At 42.3% G+C, this 16,770-nt stretch overlaps 1 protein-coding gene across 5 annotated transcripts in view; it reads right to left on the minus strand.

The window, feature by feature from the left end:
- The window catches only part of FAM163B (family with sequence similarity 163 member B), a 64,653-nt gene that overhangs the window by 22,799 nt on the left and 25,084 nt on the right, over positions 1–16,770 (minus strand). For 3 of the 5 annotated variants that reach the window (XM_043988964.1, XM_043988959.1, XM_043988960.1), the window contains one exon: positions 8,000–8,127. The exons of the other annotated variants lie outside the window; for them this stretch is intronic. Coding sequence is in view for 2 of the 3 variants with exons in the window: in XM_043988959.1 (XP_043844894.1) it covers positions 8,000–8,127 (128 nt within the window). In the remaining variant the exon portion in view is untranslated. Of the gene's footprint in view, positions 1–7,999; positions 8,128–16,770 lie in introns of those variants that run through there. 5 annotated transcript variants of the gene reach the window in all.

Below are 16,770 nucleotides of genomic sequence, written 5' to 3' on the forward strand. Positions count from 1 at the left end.
GTGGATGTTTCAAGTTACTCTGTCACAGTCATCCCCAAACCACTTATCAATAAATACCCCAAACCATTTATTAAGCAGCTCCAGGGATGCTTTGGGGCTGAGGAGGTCCCTGAATATTAATGGGTGCTAATTACAGTGACCCAATTTTCATCCAGGAAGAGGAGGCTCTGATTTTATAATGGCAAAAAGCTAAGAATGAAAGCCAAATTGGTCAAGGATGGGGCACCACCCTCCCTCATTCACTGAGCTAATTATATGGGACTCTTAAAATGCCTGGCTTCCTTCAAGGCTTGACACACATACCACCTCCTATGAGAAACTTTTCTGGTCTCCCTAATTGTTTCTTTTCCCTCCCTCTTTCTCATAGTGTCATGTCTAAACTTACAGTTGACATATATATGTATTATATCTACATGCACACATACACACATGTACATGCACACGCATGTACTACACACATGTGTACAGGCACACACATATATATACATATATACATATATACATATATATACATATATATATATATATAATAGTCCTCTACTTGAGGTGAGGGGTTTTTTTTATTTGTCTTTGTCTATTTGTCATGATGACTACCACAATGCCTTGAATTATCTCTGACTCCACAGAACTTTCTCTACTGTGCCCTACTACCCCTCTTAATTTTAGTGCCTTCCATCTATTAATTATTTCCTATTTATTCCTTACATAGTTTGTTTGTATATATTTGCTCATTGTCTTTCCTGCTAGATTGTAAGCTTCTTGAGAGCAGGGACTGTCTTTTGTCTCTTTTCGTATCCCTCGAGTTTAATGCACATAGTAGGTGCTTAATAAATGATTACTGATTTGAATAGAATCATGTGATATTATCAGGTAGACATAAGGAGAGTAAGTATGAGGTAGGCTCTGGGTTCAAAACCTGACTCCAACACATACTAGCTGTGTGAATCCATGGATAAGGAACTTAACATCTCAGTGTCTCAGGCAATTTTCTAAGATCATAAATTACAAATGAATGGCTAATCTGCACTGGGGGAGGGAGTTCCTTACACCAATGAAATCAGAGATCTGGAAAAGGAACAAAAATGACTAATGCACACTTTATAGACTCATCCCCTTTGTTTTCATCCATGCCACAATCATTCTCCCTAGTTGGAATGTCCGCTCCCCTCATCTCTGCTTCTCCATCCTTGGATATCCAGACAAAGTCTTACCTCCTCTCTAAAGTCCCTCCCCCTCAACTATTCCAATTCACCATGATCTCTGTTCTGAAAAGTCCTATGGATGGAAGGATTGGAAGAGAATGAAGACAGGGAAATCAACTAAGCTGAGCTGACTAAGGAAGCTAGCATAGAAATGGAAAAGAATGGGCAGAAAAATGCTGCTTAGTGGCTAGGGCACTGCACCTGAAGTCAGGAAAACCTACATTCAAATCCGACCTTATGTGGGGGCAGCTAGGTGGCACAGTGGATAGAGCACCGGCCCTGGATTCAGGAGGACCTGAGTTCAAATCTGGTCTCAGACACTTGACACTAGCTGTGTGACCCTGGGCATGTCACTTAACCCCCATTGCCTCACCAAAAAACCAAAAAAAAAAACCCCAAAAGAAACAAACAAACAAATCCCACTTTACACACTTAGTAGCTGTGTGACTCATGGCAAATAATGTAACCTTTCTGTGTCTCAGGTCCTTATTCATAAAACAATAGAACTGGATGTCAAAGATCTCTCTCAGCTTTAAATCTATGACTAGGATATTATGTCTATTTGAATTTTGTGACTCAATATCCCAACTAAAGTGTGAGATAAAATACCTTTGTGCATAATTTATATTTGTCCACATGTGTAAAATGGACTCAAGACATAATTCCCAAGTTTGGAGAAGGGATGGATGAATGGTGGAGGTATCTCTGAAAGAAAAAGATTCTATATAAAAATAGAAAAAGATTCTAGATTGCTGTTGTTATTCAGTTGTGTCCCACTCTTTGTGATCCCATTTTGGGGTTTTCTTGGCAAAGATACTGGAGTATTTTGCCATTTCTTTCTCCAGCTCATTTTTTACAAATGAGGAAACTAAAGCAAACAGGGTTCATTGACTTGCCTAGGGTTACACAATAGTAAGTGTCTGAGGACAGAAGACTCATGAAAATGACTCTTCCTGATTCCAAGTCCAGTGCTCTGTCCACCTATTTGGCCAAGATCGAGGAGAATGTACTTTTCTCTTAGGGTCTAGGTGTATATGAGGAGCACATATCACAATATGTCTTCAAGCTGAGGTCTTCTGGAGTACAAGGAACTTCTAGTGGTGCTGGCTTTGCTCTCTTCTGCAAGGGTCACCAGAATATCTAGGCTCTCCAACTTTAGGTACAAGATGCCTTGTAGTATGACCATGAGTCATGGAAAGCCTTCCACAAGACTCCAAAAACATCCTGCCATAAGCCTGCAACTGCCCTTTGTGCTGGTGGGAAACACGTCAAACAACCACATCTTCCCACCACAAGTTCCTTGTATGGTCTGCAAAGCAATACCCTCCATATCCTATAGAGTCCTGGGATCTAACCCAGAAAAGAGCTATAATATGTCACAGCTAAAAGTCCCTGAAGGGATTCCTTCTGGCTCCCCGTATCCTCCCCTTCAGCACAAACCTTTCTCAGTTGTAAGCATGTTGTTTTCCTTCTGAGCAGGTTACACCTGTCAAAAAAATGCTGTTACACCTTTCTCATTCTAGTAATCTTACTCATGGGCAACTGGGTGGTGCAGTGGACACACCACAGGCCCTGAAATTGGGAGGACCTGAGTTCAAATCTCACCTCAGATACTAGTTGTGTGACCCTGAGCAAGTCACTTAACCCCAATTGCCTGGAAAACATCGGGGGCCATCTCTAGTCATCCTAATAGATATCTTTTGTTTGTTTGTTTGTTTTTGTTTTTTGTTTTTTGCAGGGCAATGAGGGTTAAGTGACTTGCCCAGGGTCACACAGCTAGTTAAGTGTCTGAGGCTGGATTTGAACTCAGGTCCTCCTGAATCCAAGGCCAGTGCTTTATCCACTGTGCCACCTAGCTGCCCCCCCTAATAGATATCTTGTCAGTGGACCCAGATGGTTCTGGAGGAGAGAGTGAAGTTGGTGACCTAACACAGCCCTTCCTCACTTAAATCCAGTGTAAGTCATGACATCACTCCAATTTCACAGTCCTTTGTGAGAATGAAGGACAAACAATAATAACAGCAACAATCTTACTTATATTTTGGTCCCTTAAGAAGAGCTCCCCTCCCTGCAACATTTGACTCTCAGGCCAGAGGCACAGGTAGATGTTGAATAGGAAGAGGGAGAACTGGGGGTATCTACTTCCTACCAATAGTGAGAGAAGACAGAAGGGGACTTGAGTCTTCACTTGCTAAATGTTTGCTGTTCTTGCCAAGGTTGCTCCTCTGGGAGCCATCTGGGTCTCAATTGGGCAATGTCAGGAAAGTGGTTCCCCAGCGCCCTGATTTTTTATAATTAAAGCCTTTCCCCAGGACTATATGCATCTGTCATTCTGTTTATATTTTAATCACAGTGTTTTCCCTGAAGGCTTCTTCTGGGTTAGGCTTTTTTGTTGTTCATTATTTTGAGGTCTGGTCTTCCTTGTAAAAATGTGGGGGCGGGACTAAGGAGATGCCCAGTAGAGAGGGGGAAGCTAGAGCAGCCCTTGTTTGGACAGGGACCAGTCCAAAGAAGCTCTGCCTGGAAAAGGAGGAAGAGGGATAGAATGGGGGTGGGGGTGCAGAGAAAATAGGAATGGAAAGAGGGAGAATAGCAAACTCAACCAGATGCTATCCAAAAGGTTTTCTCGTTGTTGCTGCTATTCACAAAGATAATAGATTCAGCTCACTATGGGGGTGGGACTGTGATTCACAGACTGGTTATTTTGGTTTCAATTGCTTATTCAAGGGAGGTTCTGAGTTTAATGCTTCCACTACTTAGCTGGAATGATGCTCACTACCCTATTTTTGAGATCTGTCCAAATCCCTAGCCCTGAACTAGCTGACCCTTATCTCAGACTAGGGTGATCACAAAGACTGAAGGCATTCTCCTGAAGCCTCTCCCACAGCAGAAAGACAAAGAAAGAGAGAAGAGAGGGAAAGTGAAGGGTAGAGGAGAGAGAAGGAAGAATAGAAGAAGAAAGGGAGGGAGAAGAAATAAGAAGAGAGTGCAGGAAGCAGGGGAAAGAGAATACATAAAAGGAGAGAATGGAAGAAAAGGGGCATAAAGAAGAGGGGAAAAGAAATAGAGATATCAGGGGCTAAAGGGAAAATGAAAGAGAGAAAAAAACAAGGAAAAGGAGTAAATGAGACTGAAGCTCAGTGGAAGCTAATTTGGTTCAATTTAGTTAAATATTTATTGATAAAACTGCATCACATCTCCAGTAGGGATAGATCTGATCATGTGAAGGCATAGCGAGGTCCCAGAACCCCTTGCTCCTGGTCTAAATCTGAAGTTCCAAGACCAAATGCCTAGTACTACTGGAGGAAGGAAAAGAATACGTAATTATATAGCAGCTATTATGTGGCAAGGGCTCTTTACAATTATTATCTATCTCATTTGAGGTAGGTGCTATTCTTATCTCCATGTTATAGTTGAGGAAACTGAGGTGAACAGGAATTAAATGACTTGCCTAAGGAGGGTCACTTAATTAGCAGCTCTGTGAATCTGGATTTGAATTGAGGTCTTCCTGACCATCCGTCCCAAGCTTTATCCGCTGTGCCACCAGCTGGTGTGATAGACTTAGATTTAAAATATTTGGGTTCAAGTCCTGCCCCTGACACTTAATAGCTGCATGACCATTGGCAGGTTGGGTCCCATTTTTCCTGGTAAGACTGGAGAGCAGGGTTCATCTGACTGTTTGTAATAGTTATAATGAAAATATCTTGTGCCTGAAGTCTTGCAAAGTGTTTTACAGAGATCTCATTTGATCCTTACAACAAGCCTGGAAGGTAGGTACTTTTATTATCTCCATTTTACAGATGAAGAAACAGAGACAGAGTGTCTTGGCCCAGGCTACAGGTCCAGTTCTCTATCCACTGAAGGTTGTAGCTGCCTAGTGTGCAGTTATGAGTGATACTCACAGGCTAGACACGTCCACTGACCTTTCAAATTCATGGTATCTTTGGTACCTGAAGGAATGAAAGTTCTTCTAGGTGCCACTCTTGCTACTTTTTTTTTCCTCTGGTCAGATTAGGCCCAACATTTTTTTAAAAGGTTATATACACATATACATATATGTGTATATATGGGCATGTATATCCATAGCTATAAATAGATATGTCTACATCTATATCTGTATATTTATATATTGTTGTTGTTGAGTTGTGTCCAATTCTTGTTTTATTTTGTTTTTGTTTTTTTTGGCAGGGCAATGAGGGTCAAGTGACTTGCCCAGGGTCACACAGCTAGCTAGTAAGTGTCAAGTGTCTGAGGCCAGATTTGAACTCAGGTCCTCCTGAATCCAGGGCTGGGGCTTTATCCACTATGCCACCTAGCTGCCCCCTGTGTCCAATTCTTCATAGCCCTGTGGACCATACTCTCCATGGAGTTTTCTTGGAAGAGATACTGGAGTGGTTTTTGCCATTTCCTTCTCTAGTGGATTAAGGCAAACAGAAGTTAAGTGACCTCTCCAAAGTCACACAGAATAGTAAGTATGAGTTCAGATTTGAACTCAGGTCTCCCTGATTCCAGGCCTAGTGTTCTCTATCCACTGTGCCACCTAGCTGCCATATATATACATGTATATATAAATATATGTATATATGTGTATATATTTATATATACATGTTTTTATATAGATACACATATGTGTATTTTTCAGTAATTTAAACTTGCACAAAAAAAGAGCACTGGGGTCCATTAAGAAGAAAAGAGCTAAAACTCCCACTAGGGCATGTGATTCTCTTTGCAAATCAAAAAAAACCCAACTGAGTCATATCAGAGTAGGCCTCCGCCAGTCGAGGATGACCATGGATCAGTGCCTTGAAGAGCCACAGGCCACAGTGTGGCTGTGCAGTCCGATACAGGAGCCGCAGCTCCTGCCACAACAAGGACATTGGAAAACTGTGCTCTCTGTTGCCCATCGGTTCCTGTGTCTCATTCGTTTTTCTTCCTCCAGAGCTTGAAGGCCCATCTCAGCTGCGTGCAAGCTGCTCCTGAGTACTGAACTCCATCAGGCACAGTCAGAGTAGAGTGGAAATTATGGTATCTTTCACCCTTTCACATTCTCACTGCTGCAGTGAATTTATTTCTCTACACCAAAGTAAGCAACCAGTGACCAAGAGAGAATTAAAGCAGTCATCTAGACCAGGGAATAATAGACTTATGCAATGTCAGAGCTGGAAGGGACATCAAAGATGATTTAGTCCAACCTACTCATTTCTCAGATGGGGAAACAGATTCAGAGAAGCAAAGATAAAACTTGTCAAACTTATTTTAAAAAAGCAAAACCAAAACCTGGGCCTATCCCAATATAGCTCCAGGTTGCATTGCAATACATAAAGGGGAGCTGACATCTGAGTAAAATTGGAGAATTTGGGGGGGGGAGGGAGAGGGATGTAGGCACAAGGAGTTAGCTCTTCAGTCCTTCCTCAGTGAGCCAAGGTTTTAAGGTGAGGATTATTTTCTTCAGTCGTGGCTGTCCTGTCGTTGAAAAGAAAAAAGAAATTGCAGAACAATGACTAGCTTGTTGCTTATGTTTGCCAGCTTTTTGTAATTTCTGGGATGTACATTAGAGTTTTGAAGATTTGAAGCAGGACCCTAGGACATAATGCAGGTGATCTGATGTCCAGCTTCAGGGATGAGAGAGAAGTTTTAGATCATGTCCAAAGCACTTAGGAAGAAAGTTCCCATGCTTCCCCCCAGGAACTTAGGTCAATGAGTGACAATAAGGCCTCTCTTCCAAAATGTGGAGGAAAGGGGAGGGGGAAGAGGAGTTGGATGGAACGCTGCATCTGGACAAAGAGACCTCTGGTTCAAATCTTGCCTCTGCTGCTTATTACCTGTGAAACTCTGAGCAAAGCACAATCTCCCTGGGCCTCAGTTCTGTCATCTCTAAAGTGAGAGAGTTGACTAGACACTCATCTCTGAAGTTAGGATCTTATTGTCACATATCCAGAGAACATCCAAAACCTAACAGGTCTAGATATTCCATTCATATTTTAATCCTTCTTCAAGGCCCAGGCCAAGTCCTTTGTCTTCCGTAAAGATCTTCCATGATTATTCTCATCCATGTTGACTCTTCCTTTCTTCGAAAGCACCTAGCACATATCATTCATACTGGCCGCTCTTTCATTGTGTCATGGCCAAAAGGATTAAAGTTGAACTGTGTCCCCTAATCATCTTGTCTACTCCATGAGGGAAAGAGTCATATCCTATGTTGGTTTTGGTTCCACTATGGTATTAGGTACCGTGTTAAAAGTTGCAGATACAAGGACAAAAATAAAACAATCCCTGCCCTCCAGATGTGTCAGACACACAATGGGCACTCAATAAATGCTCACTGATCAACTGGTTAGATTGGTCTTCCTGGAGGAAGAAACAGAAATTTCCCTAAAGGCCTTGGGTGCCTTTCACCAATGATGCAGATTCCAGGCTTGCCAGTAGCCTACCAAAGTAATTGAAAAGTTAATGAAATTTATGAATTCACGGGGAGAGTAATATTCTGCCTCTGTCAGGACGATAGTGTTTCTCTTCCCTTCTTTCTCTTTTTATTTTGGCATCTCACTCTGACTGAACTACTGAATTTCCGGCATGATTCCCTAGGCTGTCTTCAAAGGGAGACATGCATATGAGGAGTTTGGACAAGCATATTTTAGATGGGAGCACACATTTCCTAATATTGGTGAAACTATGACACTTAAGGACATAATGTTTTTTAGTAGGGAATCCCCTTACTCCTGAACAAAATGCATATATCTATATCTATATACATATACAAACACATACATACGTACAACATACATACATAGTTATACCTCTGTCTCTCTGTCTCTGTCTCTCCTCTCTCTCTCTTGCCTGGTTTCTGAAGACCACAAGGTTGTTTAATGATGCAAGCTCCAGATGGGAGGGTTTAATGACTTCTATACTAAGTAGACGAGTGTTTCTGATAGGAGAAATAGAGGACAGAAGAAGGGTTAGGTTGGGCTCTTCCCAAAATAGATGGGATTAACTTGCCCCATTTGGCAACCAGTGGTTTAAGTAGAAACAAAGACTGAATTTGGAGTGAAAGAACTAGAGTTCAAATCCCTATTCTGCCACTTACTATTTCTGGCTGTCCTTGGCCAAATCATTTAACGAACCTCTCTAAGCCTCAGTTTTCCCATTCAGGAAATAGGGATGCCTACCTCAGCACTATTATGAGGATAAAATAAAATAATGGGTGTCAAGTACTTTATATGCTTTAAAGCACTATCACAATGATAGTCAACAAGTTTTTATTAAGCACTAAACACTGTGCTAAGCACTGAGGATACAAAGAAAGGGAAAGAGTCCCTGCCCTCAAAGAGATTTCATTCTACTAGGGGGGTCAATATGTAAACAACTCTGAATAAACAAGATAGATACTGAATGAATTGGAGATAATCTCCAAGGGAAGGCACCAGCATTAAGGGGAACAAGGACAGGCTTCTAGCAGAAGTCGAGATTTTGTGGAGGCTTAAAGGAAGCCAGGGTGGCCAAGAGGCAGAGATGGGGAGGGCAGCATTCCAGGCATGGGGGTAAGCCAATGAAAATACCGAGAGCTGGGAGATGGAGTGTCTTATACAAGGGATAGCAAGGAAACCAGTGCCAAGGTCATTGGATTTGTAGATTAAAAGGCCTTTGATGACTTCAGTGAAAGTTGTTTCAGTTGAATGATGAGGTCAGAAGAGTTAAAAGGAGGAAAGATGTGGTGGTACAAGACTGCTTTCTCCAGGATTGGTCATGAAAGGAATGGCAGCAGCAATCAAGGATGGACAGCTCAATTGAGGGGTTTTTTTTAAGGATGGGGAGACACGGATGTGTTTGTACGCAGGGTGATGGAGGGGGCAATCTGGCGGGAAAGTGAATGGAATGGGATGATGTGATAGGAAGGGGTTTGCCTTGACAAGAAAGGTCTTTGCTTCTTTCTTTTTTTGTTTTGTTTGGTTTGGTTTTTTGCAGGGCAATGAGGGTTAAGTGACTTGCCCAGGGTCACACAGCTAGTTAAGTGTCAAGTGTCTGAGGTTGGATTTGAACTTAGGTCCTCCTGAATCCAAGGCCAGTGCTTTATCCACTGTGCCATCTAGCTGCCCCTCTCTTCGCTTCTTTCTGAGAGACAGGAGTGAGGAGGAAATAGTGGGAGAAGGCATTTGAGCGGTGTTAGAGGAGGAAAAAGAGTAGGAAGAAGGAGCTCTGGAAGAATGGCCTTAAACTAATTAGTAGTTTGCAAGAGTAAAATGTAAGAAGCTGGCAGGATCCTTTCCCTCAAGGATCTTATAATCTAATTGGTCAGATAAAATGAACCCGTCTGAAACAACAGTGCTTTCTTAATATAGCAGGAAGCAAATGGATGGAACTTGTCATCCCTGGAAGTGGTAGAGACTGGAAATAAAATAATGGATTTACAGAAAGATAAAAGCTCAGAGATGGAAGAGACCTTATTATTATTATTCTTAGATGACTTCATCTAATCCAGGCTCCTATTCTGTACATCTCTAGCAGGCTGTTATTCAGTCCCTGCTTGAAGACAGATTTAAGAGTCAGATAAATTTATGAATGATGAGAACCATAATGGTCAAGGCTGAAGTTGCAGATGTTGGGAGATATCCCTTGACCTGTGAAGTTGGCATTTTAGACAAAAATCATAACCTTTCCTGAAGCCCCTAGCACATATAAGATCCTGGACTGAAGAGATTCTATTGCTGATGGCGTTATAGGCTGTGAGGTGCTGCAAAAAGAAGATGTAAGAGGTTTTCCAGGACCCAGGCGAGATCAGATTTTCCCTCATCCTTGATGATTAGATATCCCCAAGCCATATGGGGACTTGGAATCAAACCGGTTAACTGATAGCCACTGCTGTCTCCGTCCCTTGAAGCATGTATATTACATAGTGACAATCAGCAAGAGTTTCTATGGGTGTGAGTCAGCTAGTCTAGGGGGCACTGGATGACTGGGTGAGTGCTGATACACCATTATGACTTTTAGGGGGCAGCCCCTTCCTCAGTCCACTGCGAGAGATGTAGAACAGTGGAGAGGGTTGTGGGTTTCCAAAATCCCATCTCTGTTTCCTAAAATTAGATGCCAATCTGTTCTTGGAGAGTACAGCACCCACTCACCAGGCTGCTCAGTGGGCATTAGATGATTCTGAATGAGGACAGGGAGTTAGCTCTCTTTGTCATGATGGTAATGGCAGGATCATAGACATTATAGTATATCCAAGGTCCAGTAGAGAAGAGAGTGTTGGCACCATCCATGGGATTTTTTATTTTTATTTTTCAAATAGAATTTTATTTTCCAAAATATATGTAAAAACAAAATTTTAACATCAATTTAAAAAAAAAAATTGTGTTCCTACTTCTCTTCCCCCCACCTCCATTCGCACCCCCCACCCACAAGAACTCAAGCAATTCAACCCTGAAAGACTTATGAACATCCATGGGATTTTAACAATTGGAACCAAATGAGATAAATTAAGTCCCTTGATAAAGCCAACAGCCTGAGTTATAAGGCAAAGTATAAGCACTGCAGCATTAGAATCACCATGTAATTAATGGTACAATCACCCAGAAGACAAGTTTGTTCATTAGCACCAAGTCCTCACAGGAGGGAGCTGGTCAAATGAATCAGTTAATGACAGTATAGAGCTTTGAGAACAGGAAGCACAGACTGCCAGGGACCGGTGCCCCCAACTGTACTTCACTGGCCTATAAGAACTTCTGCATGTTGATCTATTCCTTCACTCCTCCCTCCTTCCCTTTTTCCCTCCCTCCCTCTCTCCTTGCAATGTCTCCCTCCCACCCTTCCTCCTTTCCTTCCTTTCCAACTTCCTTCCCTGGCTTCTTCTGTCTCTTCCTTCTCTCCTTCCTTTCTCCCTCTCCTCCTCCCTCCCTTCTTCCTACCTCCCTTCCCTCCCTCCCTCCCTCCTTTCCTTCCTTCTTCCTCTCCTGCCTTCCTTCATTCCTCCTCTCCTACCTTCCTTTCTTGCTCCCCTCCAGGGGCAGCCAGGTAGTATAGTGGATAGCACACTGGCCCTGAAGTTGGGAGAACCTGAGTTCAAATATGACTTCAGACACTTACCAGCTGTGTGACCCTGGGCAAGTCATTGAACCCCAATTGCCTTAAACATCCAGGGCCACCTCCAGTCATCCTGATGTATATCTTGCCACTGGATTCAGATGGCTCTGGAGGAGAGAGTGAGGCTGGTGACCTTGAAAAGCCTTCCCTCACTTAAATCCAATTCAGTGCAAGTCACGTCATCACCCTGATGTTATGGTCCTCTTCAAGAATAAAGGACAAACAACAACAATCCCTTCTCTCCTTCTTTCCTTCCCTCCCTCCCTCCTTCCTTCCTTCCTTCCTTCCTTGACATTGTATGAGTAAAGTGCTTTGTGTGCATCCTGGAAGGATTTAAAGTGAGGAAAAGATCAGCATGGGAGAGAGTTTAATAAGATAGGACTTCTGCTGGACCTTGTTGGGCAAGCAGGACTAGGGTCAGCCAAGAGGCGAAGGAAGAATGCAAAAGCCTTGTTATTTGCCAGCATGCCCCTGGTACCATCATGCATCCAGCCTCTCTGCCTTCTTTCCTTCCCCTCACTTCTCAGATCTAATTATTTACCAAAGAAAATCCTCTTGATTCCATCCCAGCAACATCTTTTAAACTGCCTCCAACCTCCTCCTATCTCTATTCTCACAGCCACCACTTAAAACAGGCTCTCAGTGCCACCTGCCTGATGATTGTAACTTTCTGGCCTCCATGCTCCACCCTCTTCCAACTCATCCTTCATTCTGCTCCCAGAATAATCTTTTTAATACAAAGACCTGGTCATATCTTTCTCCTGCTCAAAAAATATTCAGTAGCTTCCTAAAACCTACTGGTGAATGACAGTGACACACTCAGTGGTGATTCCCAGACCTTTTAAACAGATTCCTTTTACTCGAAAGGAACATTCAGGCTCCTTTGATCTGCCATTCAAGGCCATTTACAATCTGCTGGCACCCTGTGTTACCTCCTTAATAGCTCCCTTTCTCACTCTCTGGTCTTGGACCAAACTGGATGTATACATGATGTCTGACCAGATAGACGCTAAGCTCTTCGAGGGCAGTGACTGTCTCATTTCTTGTCTTTGTATTCCTTAGAGTCCAGCATGATGTCTGGCACACAATAGACAGTGCAGCATGTAAATGCTCTGTGACTGACAGAACCTCTTCTGAACACATCCTGTGCATTCTGGACTCCTGATTTCTGTCTATGCTGTTCCTCATGCCTGGAATGTTCTTTCTCCCCCTTGCCTACTGAATTCCTATCCATTCTCTAGAGACTATCTCAGATGCAATTTTCATCAGGAAGCTTTCCTAGACCCCTTCCCAAATGGGAAGAATAACTTTCTCCTCAAACCTTACATAGCATTTTCCTTGCATCTACATCTCTCTCTCTCTCTCTCTCTCTCTCTCTCTCTCTCTCTCTCTCTCTCTCTCTCTCTCTCTCTCTCTCTCTCTCTCTCTCTCTCCCCCTCCCTCCCTTCCTGCTTCCCTCCCTCCCTCCCTCTCTCTTTTTGTGGGGCAATGAGGGTTAAGTGACTTGCCTAGGGTCACACAGCTAGTAAGTGTCAAGTGTCTGAGGCCGGATTTCAACTCAGGTCCTCCTGAATCCAGGGTCAGTGCTCTATCCACTGTGCCACCTAGCTGCCCCCGTATCTATATCTCTAATGAACTTATCATGCAATGTTGTACATTAGAGGTATCTGAGTATGTCTCATTCTCTTATTTGACAGTAAACTCCATGAGGTCAGGGTCTTCATTACTTAATTAAAAAAAAATTTCCCCAGCACCCAGAAGTGTTTTGTTCAGTAAATGCTGGTGCTTAAAGAATGCTGTTGCTTTAAGGAATAGGAGGCCTGTCTAACAAAAAGAATTTTGCTCAAAAGGACTTAGGACTAGGAGACAGCTAGGTGGCACAGTGGATAAAGCACTGGCCTTGGATTCAGGAGGACCTGAGTTCAAATTCTGCCTCAGACACTTGACACTTACTAGCTGTGTGACCTTGGGCAAGTCACTTAACCCTTATTGCCCCACCCCCCAAAATTTTTTTTAAAAGACTTAAGACTAGGGCTTGCTTTTGAACAAATCAGGAGAGAGTCAAATGAGATCATCAAGCAATAAACTTACAAGTGAAATGAGTAAGAAGTCTTTTTTCCCCAGCACATTTCCCTCTACCCACCCCAGTTCGGCACATTCTAGAACTCTTCCCACACTTCTTGGGTTCTGCTCCATTTGTCCCATTGCTAAATGGTGCTTCCCCAAGGACCCATGGACATGTGTCTGTTGAGTCACTGTGAGCTACACTCAGCAGAGATTATGCAACAGAATTCACAGAATTTCCAAGTAGGAGCAAACCTCAGAGGTCATCTAATTCTACCTACTTGAATGGAAACAATCTCTATAGTGTCCCTCTCAAGGGACCCACTCATCTTGAATACCTCCTATGATGGGGAAACCATTGCCTTCTAAGGGAGCCAGTCCCACTTTTGGACAATTCTAATTGTTATAAAGTTTTCCACAATGAGACCAAAATCTGACTCCACAGCTTTCATCCACTGATTCTAGTTTTGTTCCCTAGGCCTACAGAACAATTTCCATCACGATTTCATTTGATAACCCTAAAAAACACTATCATCCCCTGCCACTTATAATCCCTTGTCTTCTTTTCTCTAGACTAATTATGCCTGGCTCCTTTAACCACCTTGCATAAGGCAGTCTCCTGCTCCTTTATCTCCCTCATCACTTATCTAGATCTAGACACATTCCAGTTTGTCAATATCCTTCTCCACAGAGTGCTCCAATTGTGAGGTGACCAGGGCAGAATACAGAGGGGGTATTGCTGGAGCCTATGTTCTCTTGAAAGAGCCTAAGACTGGTTTTCTGGTTTAGGTTTTTCAGTTGCCGTGTCACATTGTTATGCTTTCAGTACAAAAACTCCTTTAGCTTTTTACACAGACTATTGTCCAGTCATATCTACCCTATTTTGTACTTGAGAAGTTGATTTTTTGAATCCAAGTGCAGGGCTTTACACTTCTCCCTATTAAATTCCAATTTATTAAATGAATTACTCTGCCAATATTTTTTTTTGGATGCTGACTTTATCTTCCAGAATGTTAGCTATCCCTCCTGGCCTTCTGATATCTGAAAATCTAGTGTGTATACTATCTAGCCCTTTATGAAGTCATTGATCAAAACTGTTAGATAGAATGGGGACAGGCACAGATTTTCCCGGGGGTGGGGGAGGGGAGGGGAGGTTTCTAGTGGAGACTACATTCCAAGATGACATTGAATCATTAATGACAACTCACTCTGTCTGGCCATTCAAGGAGATGCTCCAAATCTACCTATAAGTATGCTACAATGTAGCATACATTTCTCCATCACGTTCACAAGTCTGTTATGTGAGACTTTCAAATACTCGGTTGAGATCCCAGTATACTCTATATACTGTTTCTGTGATCAACCCTTATCAAAAAAGGAAATAAGGTTAGTCTGGCACAACCAGGTCTTGCTGAAGCTGTGCTAGCTCTCAGTGATCACTTGCTTCCATTTCTAGATCTTTACAGACCATTCCCTTAAGTAGCCATTTTAGAGTTTTGCCAGGAATTAAAATCAAGTTCACTGGCCTATAATTTTCAGACTTTTTTTTTTTCCCTGAGAAAGTTTTGGATTTTTTTGCACTAAAGTAAGTAAAAATATATTCTGGTACTATAACGATTGGAGTGACGCCACCTGCTGGAGAGTTACTGTAGGAAAGCTCTACCATGAGGAGAAGGCGTCTGAGAGCAAGCCACCTGGCTTTTCCTTGGCGTCAGGAAGTGACGTTTGCTCGTGGGTACTGTCTATCAAAGCTACCAGCCAATTAACTTGGAGGTGTGTGTGTGTGTGTGTGTGTGTGTGTGTGTGTGTGTGTGTGTGTGTGTGTGTATGGGATGTTCCCAGTTTCACAGGAGGCTTGTGGGAGGAAGAAGGGGCAAGGCTGGCTCTCTTTCGTCAGGACTCTCATGGAGAGTGGAGCAGAAATGCGGGCTTCCTGAGATAGATAGCTGAATCTAGGCCTCTTTCTCAAATTCTTATTCTCCTTAATAAAAGCTTAAAAGTCTAACTCTTGCTAAAGCTTATAATTTATTGGCGACCACTCATTAGATATTTTAGACAGACTAGCTAGAATTTTAGCCCCTCAGAGTACTTTAGGTGATAATAAGTCTCAGTTGACCTCAACCACTGACTTAGTTTCAATACATCAATAAATATAGACTTTAGACCAAGTTATTGTAAAAGTTTTTGGAGAGTGACAATGATCTGTTATTGTTTTGGGATTGGCTGAGAAAACTTAAGTCATGCCCTAAGAGTCATCTCTAAAACAACAAACTTGTTTAGACTCCAGAGTTATTAGAGTGAATAAAGCAAGTGTACTATTGTAGTGATACCTCTGAGGTGGAACCACTTTGGCCTCAGCCTAGGTATCTTTCTCTGATATACTGGGGAAAAAGCCAGGGTTGGAGTCAGAAAAGATCTTGGTTTGAATTCTGGCTACCACATTTACTAGCTGTGTGACTCTGAGCAAGTCACTTAATTGCTCTTAGACTTAGTTCCTCATCTATAAAATGGAGAAAATGATAACTACAAGCACCCACCTCACAGGATTGTTGTGAAGATCAAATGAGATAATGCATGTAAAGTGCTCTGTAAATGTGCCATCACTCTTTTTAGGTAGCTAGGTGAATTAACAGAGAGAGAGAGGGCTGGACTTTTAGGGAAGAAGATGTGGTTCAGTCATTTTAGTCATGTCTGACTCTTTGTGACCCCATTTGGGGTTTTCTTGTCAAAAATACTGCAGTGCTTTGCTATTTTTTCCTTCTCCAGCTCATTTTTTAGATGAGGAAACTGAAGCAAATATGGTTAAGTGACTTGCCCAGGGTCACACAGCTAATAAATGTCTGAGGAAGGATTTGAACTCCAGTTTTCCTAACTACAGGCCCATTGCTCTATACACTGTGCCAAATAAAGACCTGAATTCAAATACTGCCTTAGACATTTAACCTCTTTTAGCCTCAGTTTCCTCATCTGTAAAATGGAGAAAATAATAACTATAGCACCTACCTCACAGGGTCAAATGTGGTCAAATGAAAAGGGCTTTTCAAATCTTAAATTTATCTTAAATCTTAAAGTACTACATAAAAGTGATGGTGGTGATGAAGATGATGATGTCTTGTAGTATAGGACTGGTCTTGGATTGAGAAAACATGAGTTTGAGTCTTGACCTTGACATTTAAAAGTGAGCTTACCTTGGGCAAATCACAGCCTCCCTGAACTTTGGTTTCTTCATTTGTAAAATAAGAAAAATGTGAGATCACTTCCTACCTCACAGGGTCAGTATGAAGAAAGAACTTTGTAAATTGTGAAGAATTTTTCTGAAGAAATGTTGAAGACTAGAAAAGGGATTATTACTATTACTAAATCTACCATTCCCTTTGTCACAAGCTCTCTTCCTCTGCCAAAGGAGCATTACCTCCACTTATGCAGAAAC

The sequence above is a fragment of the Dromiciops gliroides genome, chromosome 2, assembly GCF_019393635.1.
Source record: "Dromiciops gliroides isolate mDroGli1 chromosome 2, mDroGli1.pri, whole genome shotgun sequence".
Classification (NCBI taxonomy): domain Eukaryota; kingdom Metazoa; phylum Chordata; class Mammalia; order Microbiotheria; family Microbiotheriidae; genus Dromiciops; species Dromiciops gliroides.